The sequence below is a fragment of the Bos taurus genome, chromosome 22, assembly GCF_002263795.3.
Source record: "Bos taurus isolate L1 Dominette 01449 registration number 42190680 breed Hereford chromosome 22, ARS-UCD2.0, whole genome shotgun sequence".
NCBI classification, from domain to species: domain Eukaryota; kingdom Metazoa; phylum Chordata; class Mammalia; order Artiodactyla; family Bovidae; genus Bos; species Bos taurus.
In genome coordinates, this window is record NC_037349.1 from 34133432 (window position 1) to 34152907 (window position 19476).

General features: G+C 37.1%; 1 protein-coding gene across 1 annotated transcript in view; it reads left to right on the plus strand.

The window, feature by feature from the left end:
* SUCLG2 (succinate-CoA ligase GDP-forming subunit beta) overlaps nt 1-1436 on the plus strand; it is a 275148-nt gene extending 273712 nt beyond the window's left edge. The window contains exon 11 of the mRNA NM_001034639.1: nt 346-1436. Within this exon, the coding sequence (NP_001029811.1) occupies nt 346-461 (116 nt within the window). The 3' untranslated portion in view covers nt 462-1436. The remainder of the gene's footprint in view (nt 1-345) is intronic.
* Nucleotides 1437-19476: the final 18040 nt, after the last annotated feature.

Below are 19476 nucleotides of genomic sequence, written 5' to 3' on the forward strand. Positions count from 1 at the left end.
AATGGTGTTAGAAGATCAGGCGGTCTTCCCAGGTGGTAAAGCACCCATCTGCCAATGCAGGAGATGCAAGAGATGCAGGTTTGATCCCTGAGTCAAGAAGATCCCCTGGAGGAGGACATGGCAACCCACTCCAGTATTCTTGCCTGGAGAATCCCATGGACAGAGGAGCGTGGTGGGCTACAGTCCATGGGGTCACAAAGAGTCAGACATGACTAAAGCAACTTAGCATGCACGGATGTACAGGAGACTCAGGCATCTCACGACTTCAGGTTGTATGAAACTTCCTGGGGCACCACCTTCAGTTCCATCTCAGTGACTGTACAACATCCCCCCACTCCCTTCCAGGAACCAACGTCCACGAGGCCCAGAACATTCTCAGTAACAGCGGACTCCCCATCACTTCAGCTGTCGACCTGGAGGATGCAGCCAAGAAAGCTGTTGCCAGTGTGGCTAAGAAGTGATGCCTTGCCCTGATCCCTTGGAAGAAGTGCACTTACCCATAAAAAGGGATGGTTCTCTCACCACTGTGAAGAAAATGGTTATTCCATTGGGGAAAAAGGTGGGGTGGGAAAGGGGAAGAGTAAGAATTTCAAGTTTTTTGTTTAAAAAATTTAAATCTGTATTTTTTGAATAAGATATCTAGACAGCTTAATTTCCCTTATAGCCTTTATTAATTTAATGACCTGCATTCGCATAATTTTCTGTCATAGTGAGTCAGCTCACCATTGTTTTGCCAATTTGGGGGAGCGGTCTACAAGGCCAAACAGTGTGTGTGTATACAGCATTTGAGATCAGGCCCTGGTTCATTTGCAGCCATTTTGGTGAACATTTGTATTGTGTTTAAAAAAAAAAAAAATGCATGCTGTAAAAAAAAAAAAGTCAGACAAGATTACATTGAACAGATTTGCCATCAAAAAGGTGCAGCTAAGACACTGAAACAAGTAGCTGTTATAAACTGCAAGAGTTTTTACTATTTTGAATTCCAACATGTTTAGAAAATCCATGAAATATATTTTACAATGGAAGATTCATAATTAATACCACATACATGTATCCTACCATTTGCCTTAATATTGAATATGCTGTTTACCTCATACTAAAAATGAAGCCAGAAGCCTTATTTGTGATTTTGGAGTAGAAGTTTCTCTTTTAACATCAGAACTGAAGATTGATTCTTATGGAAATCTCTGATTGAGTCATTTCAAGATGAGACAACACTGAAATCAAATTATGCTGTGAGTGTCACTGTCTTTTCTCCCTTCCTATTTCCCCCCTGAATCTACCACCTGGGAAAATGTAATTGAGAGAATGTGGCTTTTTTGCATAGTGTCCATTTTTGTGGTGAGAAAGAATGTGATTTAGGTTTGTGTTAAAATTTTGGTAAATTTTTATCTGTATGTAAATTTGAATAAAATCCTCTGTTTTATAAACTCTAAGATCTGTGTATTTCTCATTTTAATCTATTTTACTCATCAATTTTTTTTTCTTTTACTAAGATACTAGTGTCTTAGGCAGTATAGCCAGAGATAAAAAATTTGGGTTGTCCCAGGGTTATTCCAGTTCTACTCAACTTTTTCAGTGACTGTATCTGTTAGGAGATTACTTAATCAAAGGATGAAAATTTGATACACCCTGAAAGCCCAGGTAAGTGCCACAAATATCTGACAGTTAAAATATGGCCTTAGTTCGTGTAGCATTGTAGGAAATATTCAGACATAATCTCCTCCCACTTAATGTGGCTCAGGTTCCAACATTAGCTGCTTTCCTCTCAACGTACAAATATGTCATAGACCATACTTTTTTTAACCAGTTTTACGTTGTTCTCAAAAGCTTCATATCTGGACAGAAGCACCATTGTTTTATAGATCTGTGTTTATCATGGAGGAAGAACTCATTTTATAGATCGGTTGTACATCCTTTATTAATTGTTACACAGTACATGAAAAATATTAACAGTGTCTTTTTAAGTGTGTTTTGATTTTGATAGCTTTACTAGTCAGTATTGTAAAAGAAATAATGTATTTCTATCAATTAGACAAAAACTACATATTTGAATCCTTTACCCTTTGTTAAGGCTTGTGTTAATCTGGCTGTGTATATGGATATTTCTAATCAATACAGTTTGGAGGAGGGGGTAAAGAAATGAAATCATTCGTGTGACTATTTTGTTAAATAACAACAAAGAGCCCTTTGTTTTCAAAGACGTGGGAAGCTATGTTTTCTTGGAAGCTCAAAGTATTGAGTTGATGTGGTTTGCATAGTATCCCTGGTGCTGAACACAGTACAGTTTCCATGTATTTTTATGGAGTGAATTACTGGTATGTGTTAAGGCATAGCCACACAGACGGAGGGTACACAGGAGAATTGGGGACAATTGGTGGTGTGGATCTGAAGCCTATATATTACCTACTCCAGTGTGTCCTGTATTTCTGACCGTCTGATGTCCCCTTCAAGTCTTCAGGTGTACTATATGTAAGGGTGAAAAATAATTTCCTTTAAATCTGATCAGTATTTGTTATACAATGCCCTATCCTAAACAAGAATATCTATGAAAGGAAGTGAGAGTCTAAATACAGTACTCAAAGAAGCTTAAAGAGTAATATACACTTTTTACCCAAACTGCTTTGCATGTAAGATTTTAATGGGTTTGCTAGTCTATCCTGTCAGTCTCGTAGAACTAGCATCAAATTTAGAGGGGATTGAAGTCCTGACCTTCCCACTTACCAACATTCACTTCTTCGGGTTGAACAACCTCTTGTATTTGTATAAGCTCTTTTGCAGTGGCAAAAAACCAACTCAAGCTTAAGAAAAAAGGTTGAGAGGGGGAGGATGGTTTTGTTCTTGTAATTACAAAAGGCAGACATTTTCAGCTACAGTTAAGGCTAGATCCAGAAACTCAGAGCCTCAGAATGTGAACTCCGCATCTCAGAGATGCTAGTCTGTATTGGTTTCATTCTCAGATGGGCCATTTCCACAAGGTGGCAGAATGGCTGCTGGCCATCCCAGGTAGATATTCTCAAAAGTTTGCATCTGTAAGAGAGAAAGAATGGGGCAGGGGGCAAGAAAGACTAAAGGATGAAAGGAAGGGAAGGGAGGAGGGAGGGAGAAGGAAAAGGGAAGGAAGGAAGGAAGGTTGGTTCTCTCCTGGCAATTCTAAGAAATATCCCAGAATTTAGATGATGATTTTAGGTCGGAAACTTACCTCTGAACCAGTCCTCTGGTCAAGAGTTTCCAGGGCTCTGATGAGTCCTCTCTGGGTTAAATCCCCACTTGTTGGCCTGATAACGAGACCACCCTCATTCAAACTACCAGAGCTAAGAGTAAGAAAAGGAAGGGGTAATTCCGTAAGAAACCTGGGGATCTAATAAGAAGAAAGTGTTTCCTGGAAAGGAAAAAAAAAAGATTACCACACTCATCATCCATAGAGCAATGATGTTGAACAAGTTGTTCTATAAGGACTCTTCCAACTCTGAAATATCATGATTTTATTTTATTAATTTCTCATCATTTCTTGGCAGTCCATTCTTAACCTATGCATACAAGTTACCAGGTTTTTTTAATAGATGCTGCTTGAGTCATCTAAATATTTGACCTTGATTTATTTGTCTAGAACAGTAATGGGAACTTAAGAAGTAATGGCATTGAGGCTCTTAGCTCAATTTTGGTTTTCTATTTAAGATTTAATTCAACTCATGAAATAGTAAAATAGGTAGGAAACTTTGAATGACCCTATTAGATCTGTGAATCATTGAATTTGTTATTTTACAGTTTATATACTATGACCATCCTTCTCAGTTTGCTATCAGTATGAAAATAAAGGTATTGTCCTAAAGAATTATATTATTTATATTCAATGTCTTAATAAAAATGAGAAGAAAAAATGTTTTGACATTTCTGAATTAAACATTTAAAACTGATTATTTGTAGGATATAGTGTATGTTCAAATAAAATAAAGGAAAAAAAGTCATATAATCATGGTAAAAAATACTGTGAAGAAGAGCAGGAAAAGCTATGTTCTTCCATGTCCTTCTATATATGAAGTTGGCAAATGTAGGCCTGACAGACTATGTAGTTTTATTGACACAACCATGCCATTTATTTACATTCTGTGGTGGTTTTCATGCCACACCAGCAGAATTAAGTAACTATGATAGAAAATTCATGGCCCTAGACCATTTACTCTGGACCTTTACAGAAAAAGTTTGTTAACCCCTTCTCTGTATTAAAAAAAAAAAAATTACAATATTATTCTCACAATGACAGCCCAGATTATTGTTTCTAAATCTGGGAAAGACAGATTTAGGCATTAAAATGAAACAAATAAGTAGAAAATAGGATCTCTGACCTTTGCATTTTAAACCCAATGAAAATTGATTTGTCTACAAAGGGACATTTGCCAATGAACACCTTTTTAACTATGTTACTTTGTTTCTTTCCATCACCCCAAGAAGTGTCTGCACATAGCTAGGTGTGCTTCTGAAATATGCTATTCTTAACTACTTACAGGTGTGTTGGAATAACATCAAATCATGGCTATGAATATTGAACTCCCAAAGAGCTGTACCTATTGAGTCATACTCAAAGTGGTCCTTGCTAATTTTTGTGCATAATTTAATTTTGAGGTCCTGGGAAGATAGTAAGAAAGCAAAGAAAAATTACTTCAGTGCACCTGATCTCTGCAATGTTGCTGTAAAGGCATTTTTACATTTTATCTTGAGGAACAGTAGCATAGTGAGATAAAGTTGCTCTGCTAAAGTTACAGAGTTAGTGGCAAGAATTTAGGCTTCTGGTTTTCATTGAGTTCTATCACTTCTAGTGCATCATTGTTCAGTAGAACTTCTGTGATGATGGTGATGGTAAGTATTGGTGCTAGCCAGTATATGGCTACTAGCCACATGAGGCTTAATAGCACTGAAAACTTAATTTTAAAGATTACTTAATTTCGGTAATAGTCTTAGTAGACACCTGAAACTCCCCTAGCCTTCCAGTGGTTAAGACTCCATGCTTCCAATGCAGGGGGTGGTGGTTGTATCCCTGATCGGGAACTAAAATCCCACATGCCATATGGCAAAAAAAAAAAATTTAGCCACTTGTTGCTGGTAGCTACCATTTTGGACAGCATAGCCCTTCAGTCTAAATCTAGTGGGTTTTTATGCATTACTTTGACGTCAGAGGATCTCACATTGATTCAGTGCTTACTGTGTTCCAGAAACTTTACAGATGTTGCCTTAATTAATCTTCTTAGCATCTCTGTGAATCTTTCATTCCTCTATTACAGAGGAAATGTTTTACAGGTGATATATATCTCAGGGAAGGTATAATATGACCAAGAACACAGAATTAATATTTGACCGGTGAGAATTCAACTCTGATCTTCTGAGTCCAAAACTAGTGCCTTTTTGTTTAAATCTGTCGGAGCCTAAATTCAGTACAGTTTTGCTGCTGATGGTGATGGATAATTGGAAAGAATGTTGGAGGCAAAGATATTTAGCAAGCTGAATACTTGAATGTTTTGCCCTTTAGTGTACCCCCTGCCCTGGGAAGGAAAATTTAAAAGCTGAAAGATTGTCCTCTGCAGTTGGACAAGTTGTATAGACTATAATGGGAATGGCACGTTTCCATACCCACATAGTAAAGTCTAAGATAGGGGCCACTTTCTGGGACTTAATTCCAAGTGCTTTCTTGTTAATACACTGCCTTCTCTAATACACAGAATGATGACAAAGCAAGACAACAGGCAGAGGGATAGGAGAGATAAAAGCTGAGACAGTGTTACCATAGCAGTAGGAGAAAATTTAGTTAAATGTATCATTATTCTTCTGGACGATTTAGATCCATAACTCTTGTCTCATGTCTTGATATTCAAAATAGGCCAGCAGCAGTTCTCAGGTACAGTATGCCAAATTCCACAAATCCAAAATTAATTAGATTTTATATGTTAACTGTGAGAAAATACATTTTTTTCTTGTTCTTCCATTATGTGCACATAATGGAAGTATGTGGAGGCATTTTTTTTTTTTTTTAAACTGGGAGCCCTTTTAGCCCTTTTCTAGCTAGAGGAGAAAGAAATGAAATAGAATCGTTATCTAGCAGTCATTTAGAGATCTGTTCTCAGAGATCAGACAGAGACTTGCATGGACTACAAGATTTGGAGGTTCTTATTTGGAGTTTAAGTTATATTTTAATGTTGAATATTCATGTACTCTAAATCCTTGTAAGTATTTTTCCTCAAAAAAATAATTTTTGACTTTGTATTAAGAGTACAATCTGCAAACAAAGACAAGTTGAATATATTAAAATAAAATAACTTAAACTATTTGCAGAAAGTTTTTCCAGAGAGTGCTAACAACCCAAATGTCTATCAGCTTATGATTGGATAAATGAAATGGTGTATATCCATATTCATCAATAAAAAGAATGAAGTACAGGAACGCTACAGTATGGATGAACTGGAAACCTCAAAAAATTTAATGAACCTCCATTAAACCAAATGAAGGAATACAGTCACAAAGGCCACATATCATGTGATCCCACTTTTAGAAAATGTCCACAGTACATAAATGTAAAGAAATAGCATGTAGATTAGTGTTTGCCAGAACTAGAGAGGAGAGGAGAATGGGGAGTGACTCCTAATGGGTTTTCATTTGGGATGGCAAAAATGTTGTGAAATGGGATAGTTGTGGTGGTTGAATATACTGAATACCAATAAACTGTATACTTTTCAGTGATAAATTTTATACTATATGAATTCTCAATAAAGCTATTCTAGATTCAGGATGGATAGATGCATAGATAGGTAGGAGGACTTGTATTAGGAGTTGCATGTGTTAATAAAGGCATAAGTTGGGTTTTATTTCCTGCTCTTGATTTATATTATCTCATGGACACAATCAGGTGACCTTAGAGACAGTGATCATTTTGTACATGTGTTCATGGGAAGAATAGTTAGTAACCTTTCTTTCTGGATTTCAAAGAAACAGCTATTACTTTCTGAAAAACATTTCATCCTTTACTTTAAAAGTCATTTTTTCCTACCTTCAACACTTTGTCTTAAACATTTAAGTCTATTTTATAAATTGCCCCCAGTTTTATATAGTTGCTTTAATAATTGCCTTTTAAAGATGCCTTTTTACACATTAATAAGAATCCTTTACATTTCTGTTAAGTTTTTAGAATATTGTAGTTTGTGTGTATGTGACATTTATAAGCTTTCAGATATTGCATGTGAATTTCAAAAAATAATAAATTATTTGAATACATTTGAAATACATTAAATTGCATTTTATAGCTTTATTTTAATTTTTTTACAAAAGTCCAATTATATTAACAAGCAAATAAACAAGGTTGGCAAGAATATAGGGAGGTAGATACACCCCTTTCATGTGCAATTGTTTTGTAATCAGTAAAACCTTTCTGGAGGGCAGTTTTTTAGTAAGGCTCAACGGCCGTAAAAATGTTCATAGTTAAGGGGCAAGTGGCCAGCATGATGGAGTAGGAATAACCTGAGCTCACCTCCTCCCACCTGAATTGTAACTATTTAAAGAGCAGCTATTGATAAGAACAACCTGAAGACTAGCAGAAAACTAGCAGAAAAAATCCTTCACAACTAAAGATATGAAGAAATAACCACAGTGAGTTGGGTAGGAGGGGCGGAGTCTTGGTCAAAACCCACACCTCAGGTAAGTAACTCCCAAACAGGAGGATAATCACAACTGTAGAGATTCTCCCTAAGTAACAGTGGGTCCAAGCCCCACGTTAGGCTCCCCACCCCAGGAATTCTATACCAGAAGAGCCCCCAGAACACCTTGCTTTGAAGACCAGTGGGACTTAACTTTCAGGAGAGCTAGAGGACTATAGGAAACAGATTCTGCTCTTAAAGTTTGCACCCAGAATCTCACAGTCTTCTAGACCCAGGACAGGAAGCAATAATTTGATTGAGCCAGGTCAGATGCTCTAGCTGATCTTGGATATTCCTGGAGAGGGAGGAGGCAACTGGGACTCATCCTGAGGACATAAATGCTGGGCATTGCCATTTTGAGGAGCTCATTCTACCATGAGAACACTGATGCTGTGTGAGTTGCATTTTGGAATACTCCCTCTGGCTTATTAGCCCTGAGATCTGATATCCCTCACTATCCAGTCAACTGGAGCTTCCCCAAGATAAGCAGCTAGTCGTGTGGGGTCGCAGCTCCAACCCCACTGGCATGACATCAACTTCAGGATCCCTGCAGCGCTGTAGCCAATTAGATCACAACCCAGCCCACTCATGAAAGGGCTGTCATCAAACTTGGAACTCCTGGGCCCCAGCTCTGCCCACTATCAGGCCAACACTACCTCCAGGATCCACAGATCTGCAGACAGCCACTCCAAGACCGGGCTCCACTCACTAGCAGGACAGCACCAGGACTGGGACTTCTGAGTCATGCAGCCAGCCATTCCATGACCCAGCATCATCCACCAGTAGCCAGCAACATTCACACTAGGCTGGAGTTGGCAGCCCACTGGGTCAGGACCAGCCACACCTATCAGAGTGCCCATAGTAGTCAACCCTATCATAACACAGCCTACACAGCCCACACTCCTAGAGCATATACTTCTGGATATTTTTAAACACTAAATTAAAAAGATATATGCACCCTTATATTCAATGCAGCATTATTTACAGTAGCCAAGATATAGAAGCAGCATATGTGCACATCAATAGATGAACAGATAAAGATGTTATATACACACAATGGAATACTACTCAGCCATTAAAAGAATGAAATACTGCCATTTGCAACAACATGGATGGACCTAGACAGTATTGTGCTCATTGAAATAAGTCAAGCAAAGTAAGACAAATACTGTATAATTTATATGTGGAATCTAAACAAAACAAACATAACGTCATAGATACACTTGATTGCCAGAGGGATGGGGTGATTGGAAGAGAGCAGCAAGTGAGGGAGATTAAGAGGTACAAACTTTAAGTTAAAAAATGAGTCATAGGCTGGGAGGGATTGGGGGCAAGAGGAGAAGGGGACAACAGAGGATGAGATGGCTGGATGGCATCACCGACTCGATGGACACGAGTTTGAGTGAACTCCGGGAGTTGATGATGGACAGGGAGGCCTGGCTTGCTGCGATTCATGGGGTCGCAAAGAGTCGGACACGACCGAGCAACTGAACTGAACTGAGGTATGAAATAAAATATGTGATGAATATAGTCAATAATTAAGTAATATCATTTGGTGACAGATGACACCTAGATTTATCATCATACTCATTTTGAAATGTTTAGAAATATGGAATCACAATGTTGTGTACCAGGAATTTAACATAGTGTTGTAATTCAAAACCATTAAAACAAATTCATAGAAAAAGAGATTAGATTTGTGGTTATTAGAGGCAAGGGTTAGAAGTAGGAGGAATTGGATGACAATAGTCAAACGGTACAAACTTCCAGTCACAAGATAAATATTAGGAATGTAGTATATAACATACAACATAACTAGTATAATTAATCATGGTGTATGTTATACATGAAACTTGTTAAAGAGTGAATTCAAAGGTTTTCATCACAAAAAAGCACTATTTTTTCTATTTCCTTTGTATCTATATGAGATGATAAATATTCACTAAATTCCTTACAGTAATCATTTCATGATGCATGTTACTAAAATCATTATGCTGTACACCTTAAATTTACACAGTGCTGCATTCAGTTGTATCTCAGTAAAACTGAAAATGTCAAATATAAAAATATTTCTTAATGCTCATAATTTTACCTCTTCAGAGTTTGGAAATGACTGCTCTGTGGCAACAGGTGAATCAGAAAGAGGGAAAACTGGCTTGATCTGACTGAAGCAATGGCTGGAAGCTCTGTGCTAAAAGCAGGAATGATTTGATGCCAAAGGATATTTTTCCTCACCATCACTGAGGAAACATGAATGGTAACTGCACACACTACTAATTACATCAAGATGACACTGGCCCAGTGGAACAGTTTCCATCTGCTCCCCTAGAATTTTCACCACTGGCACACAGACTGAGGAAAGGAGTTGAATATCACCTTGTAGGTCTCAGACAGGTAGGCAGCTGATCTGTGATAAGGTGGACAGTGACTCAAAGAGGATTGGCACATACTATTTCATAACAAAGACAATAACAAAGAGATCAACTGTGTCAATCATGAGCAAGAAAATGAAGAACATATGTCCTATTATAACTGACAACTGACCTCTTTTGGAAAAACATAAAACATATTACTCAAGATAGAGAAAACAAATTCTTGATAGAGCTTCATTGTATGGAAGACCCTAAGAAGAATATTCAGTTAATAAACAAAAACATGCTCATAATGACGTACAGAGAAAAAGAAGCTATGGACACCAAGAGAGGACCAGAACAACACTATTCAAGAACTAATAAATAAGTCACAAAGTTCAATAAGTCTTAAATATATTACAGTGCACAGGAGACCCCACACTCACAATGAGGAGTTTTCCAGCCCAAATGTCGTTAGAGTCAAAGTTGAAAAGCCCTCATTTAGCTGCATTTGTTAACATAACTAGAGTAAATGTGGGTTATTTGTATCATTAAAGATACTGAAAGAAAAAATACTAAAGGAGAGAAAAGCTGAAACACTGACTTAAATGAAGGATTGTATGATTCACAATGAATGCAAAGGGGAAAATAAAGAAATTAAAGCACTTAGGAGAAGATAACAAAGCCAGGAATAATACAATATAAGGAAAATTGGTGGCAGTGAAAAAGGGATACCAGCAACTGAAAATGAAAGTTAATTTAAAGATATTGACAGAAGAAAATCTCATTGAAAAGAATGTAGAATTGTGCCTCAACCATGAAAAGAACAGTATACTCCAGGAAATATCAGTAACAAAAATTTAATTTTAAAGCCCAAATTTCTCAACTTTGAGAGCAGAGAATCTTTCACTGCCTAAACATGCAAATGAGAATATACAAGAGAAAAGCAATCATACTGGACTTAAATTTCTCTTTATAACCAACTTTTAATATCAAAAGACATGAAACAAAATCTGTAAAATTCTTAGGGAAAGAAAATGTCACCCAAAAATATCTTAGCCAACTAAGTGAGCACTTTTGTCATGTTACTGTCTGTGAAAATATTAGGAATAACTTCAAAGTCTAAGTACAGATAATTGAGCAAATAAACTATATAGTTTCCAACTGGTGGAATACTATGCAACCATTAAGAATGATGAAGTAGGTACGGGCTTATTTGTGAAAAAGTGTTCCTGATACACATTATAGTAGTTGGACATTATAGTAGTTGGACATAATAGATACCTACAGGACATTTCATCCAAAAGCATCAGAATACACATTCTTTTAAAGTGCACATGGTATGTTCTCCAGGATAGTTCATTTTCTAGGCTATAAAAGAAATTTCAACAAATTTAAGAGGAAAGACATTATATCATTTCTGACCATCAAGGTATGAAATGAGAAATCAATTACAGAAATAAAGATAAAGACAAACACATGTAGACTAAATAGCGTGCTAATTAAAAATCCTGGGTCAGTGAGGAACTGAAAAAGGAAATCAGAATATATCTCAGTCAGTCAGTCAGTTCAGTTGCTCAGTCGTGTCCGACTCTTTGCAACCCCATGAATCACAGCATGCCAGGCCTCCCTGTCCATCACCAACTCCCGGAATTCACTCAAACTCATGTCCATTGAGTCGGTGATGCCATCCAGCCATCTCATCCTCTGTCGTCCCCTTCTCCTGCCCCCAATCCCTCCCAGCATCAGGGTCTTTTCCAATGAGTCAACTCTTTGCAAGACAAATGCAAATAAAAACATAACCATCCAAAAGTCTGTGGGACATAGCAAAAGCAGTTCTTGGAAGTTAATAGTGATACAGGCATACCTCAAGAAAAAAAGAACAAAAAACTTCTCAAACAACCTATTTTCTAACAGAATTAGATAAAGAAGAATAAACAAAGCACAAAGTCAGAAAAAGGAAAAAATTAATAAAGATCAGAGTAAAGAAATAAAATGGAAACCACCCCCACCCCCCGCCAAATAAAAAGCTAGCTGAAAAGATCAATGAAACCAAAAACTGGTTTTTTGAAAAGATAATCAAAATTGAGGAACCTTCAGCCAAGATCATTAGGGAAAAAAAAAGATGACCCAAGTATACAGACACAAACACAAAGAAACGAAAGAAGAGAAATTAACAACTGATATTTCAGAGATATAAGCAATCATAAGAGAATACCGCAAACAGTTATATACCAACAAACTGGACAATCTAGAAAGCATGGATAAATTCCTAGAAACATACAATCTTCTAAAACTAAATCAAGAAGAAGTAGATAATCTGAAGAGACCTATCACTGCAACTGTTCAGTTCAATGACCCAAGTATCACTGCAATTGAAATTGAATCAATAATCAAAAAATTCCCAACAAAGTTCAGGACCAGATGGCTTCACAGAGGAAATCTGCCAAACACATAAAGAAGAACTAATACCTGTCCTTATCAAACTATTCCAAAAAACTGAAGAGGAAGGAAGACTCCCAGATTCATTCAATCTGGCCACCATTACCCTGATGCCAAAACCAGACAAAGACAAAACAAAAAAAGAAAATTACAGAGTAATAACTGGGATTAATATAAATACAAAAATGATCAACAAAATATTAGCAAGTTAATTCAATGATGTACAAAATTGATTCCATACTGTGATAAAAAAAAAAAACCACCAGCAAAGGAAAAAGACAACCTATGGAATGGGAGAAAACATTTGCAAACAATATGTCTGATTTTCCTTTCCTTATCGCTTCAGTCATGTCTGACTCTGTGTGACGCCATAGATGGCAGCCCACCAGGCTCCCCCATCCCTGGGATTCTCCAGGCAAGAACACTGTAGCGGGTTGCCATTTCCTTCTCCAATGCGTTAAAGTGAAAAGTGAAAGTGAAGTCACTCAGTCGTCTCTGACTCTTCGCGACCCCATGGACTTCAGCCTACCAGACTCCTCCACCCATGGGATTTTCCAGGCAAGAGTACTGGAGTGGGGTGCCATCGCCTTCTCCGATGTCTGATAGGGGTTAATATCCAAAATGTATAAGCAAATTACTGTTTGTAAAACAAATAAGGTATACGAATGTAATGTACAGCATAGGGAATGTAATTAGTATGATAACTTTAAATGGATTATAATCTATAAAAATATTGAATCTATTTCATACACCTTAAACTCATATAAGGTTGCAAATCAACTATAGTTTAATTTAAAAAGTGCTCATAATATATGCTGCAGAAGAATAGTAACAATATATGAGATAATATTTTAAAGAATTTGTTCATACGTTTGTATCTATATGCATAGAAAATTTATGGTAAGGATATAAATTAATTTTGTTTTATTTTAATTTAATTTATTGGTTCTCAACTGGGGACAGTTTTTCTCCCCCAAAGGTATCTGGCAATATCTGAGACTTTGTTTGTTACAACTGGGAAAATGCAGCTCACTTCTAGTAGCTCTGAAAATACAGCTAAATATCCTCACACACAGGACAGCCTTCCACAAGGAAAAATCCTCCTGCCCAAATTAATAGGGCTGAGATTGAGAAAACCTGACTTAACTCTATTTACTAATTTGCTATAGTAAATAAGGGTTACTGATATAGTAAAAAATAAAGTTACCCAGAAATGCTGTATCAATCGAAACTGGAGTAGATTTTGCTTAGTAGATGAATGTGTTCAAGTCAAAAAGATATAAATTCATTTTTATATATAGTCCTTTGTTAGGGGTCTTGACTTAATTTGCAATGCAAATTTGCAATCTCCACTAAGTGAAAACTTAGTAAAGCATACTGTTCTTTTAAATAATGTTCTATGTTGGGAGAATAAAGACTAAATTAGAAAAGAAAATATGGTCAACACAGATCCAAGTAAAAGTATATTTTTAAACTGCTATATTTAAATAACATATTAAGATCTCCTCATTCACTTTATATTGTAATGTCACAGAATACATGATAATTTAATTTTGGGCCTAGGATTGGAATAATTTGTGATTCTCAACTAGTATATATTTCATGGGTATACCCCCCAATATTGTTCAATACATAGGAATTATTTTTTTCTACAGTATGAGTTATGAGATATTAGGAGTATTCTGTTGTTTGGAGTCCCTTAAACCTTTGAAGTATGGGTGTCTAATATTCTAATACTTGAAATTATGCCCCATTAAGTTCAAGTGATGTATGTCAAATAGTATGTGGATCTATGTTGAAGATTTTCGTGGTGAAAAAACTTGTGTTTTAGGTAGAAGCGTAGTGTGAGGACAAGCCAGCAATTGCAGAAAACATGATTGGTTAAGGGGAACATGGCAGACTTTGCCTCCCGAGTATGTAAAAATTGTGTTTGAGCTATTCAACAGTTTTTCCCAACCAGCAACAGAGTGCTGGAGAGGACCAAGTGCTGCTTAAATGTATCATCACTTAAGTGCTCGGGTTGCAAATATGGCTAGTATTTTGCAGGGTCTACAGAGTCTTTTTGTCCTTGGAAGCATATCTAAAATTCTAGTACTTGAAAGTGTGCCATGAGCACAAAACCTCTTCAGCATCCCCAGCAAATGTCATTTTAAAATTAGAGCTTGAAAAACGTAGCTAATTAAGTTTAATTCAAACAAATGTTTATCTAACATCTGCTCTTTCCCAGCAACATGGCAGCTGCTGGGAGAACGCAGTGAAAGTGGAAGTGTTACTCGCTCAGTCACGTCTGACTCTGCAGCCCCATGGACTATAGCCCCCAGGCTCCACTGTCCTTGGAATTCTCCAGGCAAGAATACTGGAGTGGGTTGCCATTTCCCTCTCCAAGGAATCTCCCAGACCCAGGGATCGAACCTGGAAATCCTGCATTGCAGGTAGATTCTTTACTGTCTGAACCAATAAAGACAAACCCTCTACTCAAGGAGTGGATCATCCAGATGTGCTTAGAACTACTCCCTGACACTTGATAGAACTTAGGAAAGTGATGGAAAATGAAACGCTAGAAACAGCTGAGAAAAATTTTCCATAGATGATAATCATACCATGGGTTGACGTGTATGTCAATCTGAGGGATTTTATGTCTTTGGGAGCAACTTTTATGCATTAAAAAGATTTTTCAGAGATTCAAATTGATGTAAAAGTTAATAATTGTTATAAATTTTAAAACTTACTTTCTAAATTTATAGATGATCTTATTCTATTTGTACATCTATCTGATTCTATCAAATCACTTTTAAGTGGCCTTTGATTCATGTTTTGATCTGTTTTTAAGCTTAGTGAAATGTTTTTAAACACTCAAACACTCAAACTGTCATACAGATTTAATATGTTCCATTTTCTTAAGTGTTCTCAATTTTATGACAAGCCATCCCAAAAATTTAAGGAATCCTTAAATAATAAATTAAAGTTTAAATAGTCATTCTTAAATTATCTTAAATGTGCTGATATTGTTTATGTGCTTAGCAAAATTTCAGTTTAAAACCCAAGTCTTTTTCAAGTGCTCATATACACATGCTAGATTGAAAACTTGATGCTTACTTGTTAATCTAAATATTTCTTATACATGGCAAGTGCACAGAATACCTTATTTTACACAAATGTGTTGAACATTTTCATGTCTTAAACATTTCTTTACCTGGGCTAGCTGCAGTATTAAAAGCTAGTCACTTTGGCCTGGACAGACGAGGGTGGAGCACCTCTTTACAGTCTGGTCAAAGTGGAAATCTAGGCTCCCCACTAAACTTTTGTTGGTTTGTGTGAGGTAGGTAGCAGATTATTTTTGTGGTTTCTCCGTGAAGTAGTGAAAAGATGGTCTAAATGTTTTCCATATTGTTTTCCTTTTCTTACCGTTTGGCTACAAAGAACAGGCTTTCGTTGGTGCTTTTCTGGTCTGTACCCATTGGCATTTCAGGTTGCCAAGTTCTGTAATTCCAAGTTTGGAATATATGGGACAAAAAGAAACCCTAGGAATCTCATCACCGAATTCCTGGTTTCCTGAGGTGCCTAGGAAATCTTTTCTTCACCTTTCAGAGGCATCTTATGTTTGTTTAATACATAATGTGCAATATTTTTAGTTGTAATTTTTGAAAGGAAAAGAGGAAAGTGCATCTACTCCTTCCCCAAAGTGGAAGATCCCCATCATAGATTTTAAACTGAGTTCAATGAGGAGAATGCCATTGTTGTCTCCTATCTTTTTGCTTATTTGCACATTTTGGTTGTTTCTTAGGGTTTTTTGTTTAGTTTTTACTATTTTAAAAATTGCAGTCATGCTTTTTGCAAGGCTTTTGAAATTAAGAAAATATACGTTAAAATCTTTCATGACCCTACTGCTACTGTTTACATCTTGGTATGCTTTATTTATCTTTTAATGCATGAGAGATAAATAGATGGATAGTTTTGTTTGGTTGGTTGTTTGTTTTACTATTTAGGACTGCACTATGTGCAGCTTTGTATCATTTTTCTCTTAACACTTCATTATGGGTATTTCTGCAGCTGCCATCATCTCTTCTTTAGTTCCCTTCTGAAAGCAGCAACCCCCATCTATAGATGAGATGAAAATCCTGGTAGTCACATATCAAACATGCTTTTTACCTGGTCAGTTCTGTTGAGAATTGCAGCATTATGCAGTGGTACAAATATGGAAACCCACATTTCCAGGAAGAAATAAAACTGCTGTATGCTCCTACATTTTAATAACCCACTTAAAATCTTAAATTTGAAAGAGTTAATAATTATGGAGGCTGTAACCAATCCTGAAATTATTAGATATTTGTGAATTTCTGGACCCTTTGGGAAAAATGAGCTCTTAAGTTTAATCTATCCAAAGAGTTATCCCAATGGATAACATTTCAGGGTTCAAAGTTTTCTTGGATAAGTGAGAAATTCTCAACCTGAACTCATGTCTTTAGTTTGGTTTGATTGGAAGCAGAACTTGAAACAAAAACTCTTCTACAAATAATTTATTGAAATCAAGTTCTTTAGAAAAGGGCCTCCCAGCTGATGCTAGTAGTAAAGAACCCACCTGCCAACGCAGGAGACTTAAGGACATGGGTTCCATCCCTGAGTCAGGAAGACCCCCTGCAGAAGAAAACAGCAACCCACTTTTCTTCGAAAAAGCATAAAAGAGATGAGGGGAAAGGCATAGTCCAAAATAAGAGACTAGATAAATATGCAGTTGCAGGAGGCTGTCTAGCCTAAGGTACATCCCATGGGAGCTTTTGAGCGTAAATTGTACCACAGAAGTTGTTCATCCAGGGGAGAGCAGGCTGGACTATTCAATACCTCCATTATCCTTGGTTATTGTATTCCCCATGGAGGAAAGGGTTGGTTTGGGTAACCTCTCAGGTATTTCTGAATGAGACAAGGATGTTCCTCTGGAGAACGGTACAGATAAAAGTTTTGAAATGTCATCACCAACCGGAGGTGGAGGACTGGTACATCTGCCACAACTTCTTTATTCCATAAAAGCTGGTGCTAGTCCCTGTATTAGGTATTGCCACTGCATTCGGGCACAGTGGAGACTCAGATAGCAGTTGTTTTCACTAAACTCTTGGGGTTTTTGATCTAGTGTAGAGGACAGACTTAAAATCAATGTCACAAACATCAGAGTATAACTAATAGCAGAGACATCTGAAAAAAAAACTGTTCTAGCATAATGTAACTTGGATCTCTAATAAAGAAATTTGTCTTACCGCAGGATGGAAAGAAAGTCTTACCTAAGGAAACTGCTTTTGAACTAAGAACTGATGAATACATGTACTGAATTATGAAACTGGCTAATAAGGGATGAGGGAGAGAAGCCTAAGAGACAGTTCCAAGTGGAGCAGAAATGGCATGTGCAAGAATCCTGTGGTGGGGTACATGGCACATTCTCTTAAATCAGTGTGTCTAATGTTGTTTGAGTACTGAAAGCAAGGGGGAAAGTGTTAGCATATCCAGACAATGGCCACATGAATGTTGTATAATAAAATATCTTAAAACTCAGTGTTTTAAAACAATAAGCATTTATTTTGCTCCTGAGTCTGAATTAGTGATTTTGGCTGGGTTCTTTATGATTTGGCTCATTCACATGTTTGTGAACCAGCTAGCTGATGGTTGTTTTAGGTTGACTTTGGCTGGGGCACCTTGGCAATTTGGCTCTATTCTGTGCGTCTCATCCTTCAACATCCTAGCCAAGACATGTTCTCACAATCAGAGAATAGCAAGAGCAAAACCCAAAACATGTAAGCACTTTTTTAGACATCTGTTTGCATCATAACCATTGGATATTATAAGTATTCCCTGCTTCTGGTGGGTGTTACTTAAAATCACATGCCAAAAGTCATGGATACAGGAAAGGATGAAGAATTGGGCCATTGATGTAATCAATCTCATAACAAAGAGGTGAACAGGGCCCAGACCATTTTGGACTTTAAGCTCTACTAAGTTGCCATGACTACACAACTACCCATTTGCAAGTCTGTGGCAAAAATCTACTTCATCTATCTACTCAGCCCTTCCTTAGAAATTAACCCATTCCATCACTTGCATCATTTTCCTTTTTCATCTACAGGCTGTAGTTGTATTCTTCATAACCCCTATCCTGTTGGTGCTGTGTTCATTAATCACAGCTTTTATTTCCCTTTTTGTGTCTCTAGATTTTGTATTTAATGTGCATTTCCTGTGAGAAGCTCAAAGTGATATATACTCCATCCTTTTAACTATGCTGTCAGCTATTCCTTTGACATGGTAACATATCACAATAGATGGTAGAGAGCTCCATAATGTGTGTGTGTGTGCATGTGTGTTAGTCGTTCATTTGTGTCCGACTCTTTGCAACCCCATGGACTGTAGCCTGTCAGGTTCCCCTGTCCGTGGAATTCTCCAGGCAAGAATAATGGAGTGTGTTGCCATTTCCTTCTCCAGAGCTCCATAATAGAAAAGTATAATTACCATTTATAGGTGAAGCCCAGAGAAGCACCAAGAGATTCTTGGTAGTTTTCCACCCAGTATCTCAAAAGTCTAAGACTGAATAATTGGCCCCATGAGTCTTGACTTCTAATCTAGATTATATTATAGTCACTCTATAAAGATGTGAAGCTCCATCTACAAAGATGGAGAAGCTCTATACAGTCAGCAAAAACAAGACCAGGAGCTGACTGTGGCTCAGACCATGAACTCCTGATTGCCAAATTCAGACTTAAAGAAAGTAGGGAAAACCACTAGACCATTCAGGTATGATCTAATTCAAATCCCTTATGATTATACAGTGGAAGTGAGAAATAGATTTAAAGGGCCTAGATCTGATAGATAGAGTGCCTGATGAACTATGGAATGAGGTTCGTGACATTGTACAGGAGGCAGGAATCAAGATCATTCCCACGGAAAAGAAACACAAAAAAGCAAAATGGCTGTCTGGGGAGGCCTTAAAATAGCTGTGAAAAGAAGAGAAGCCAAAAGCAAAGGAG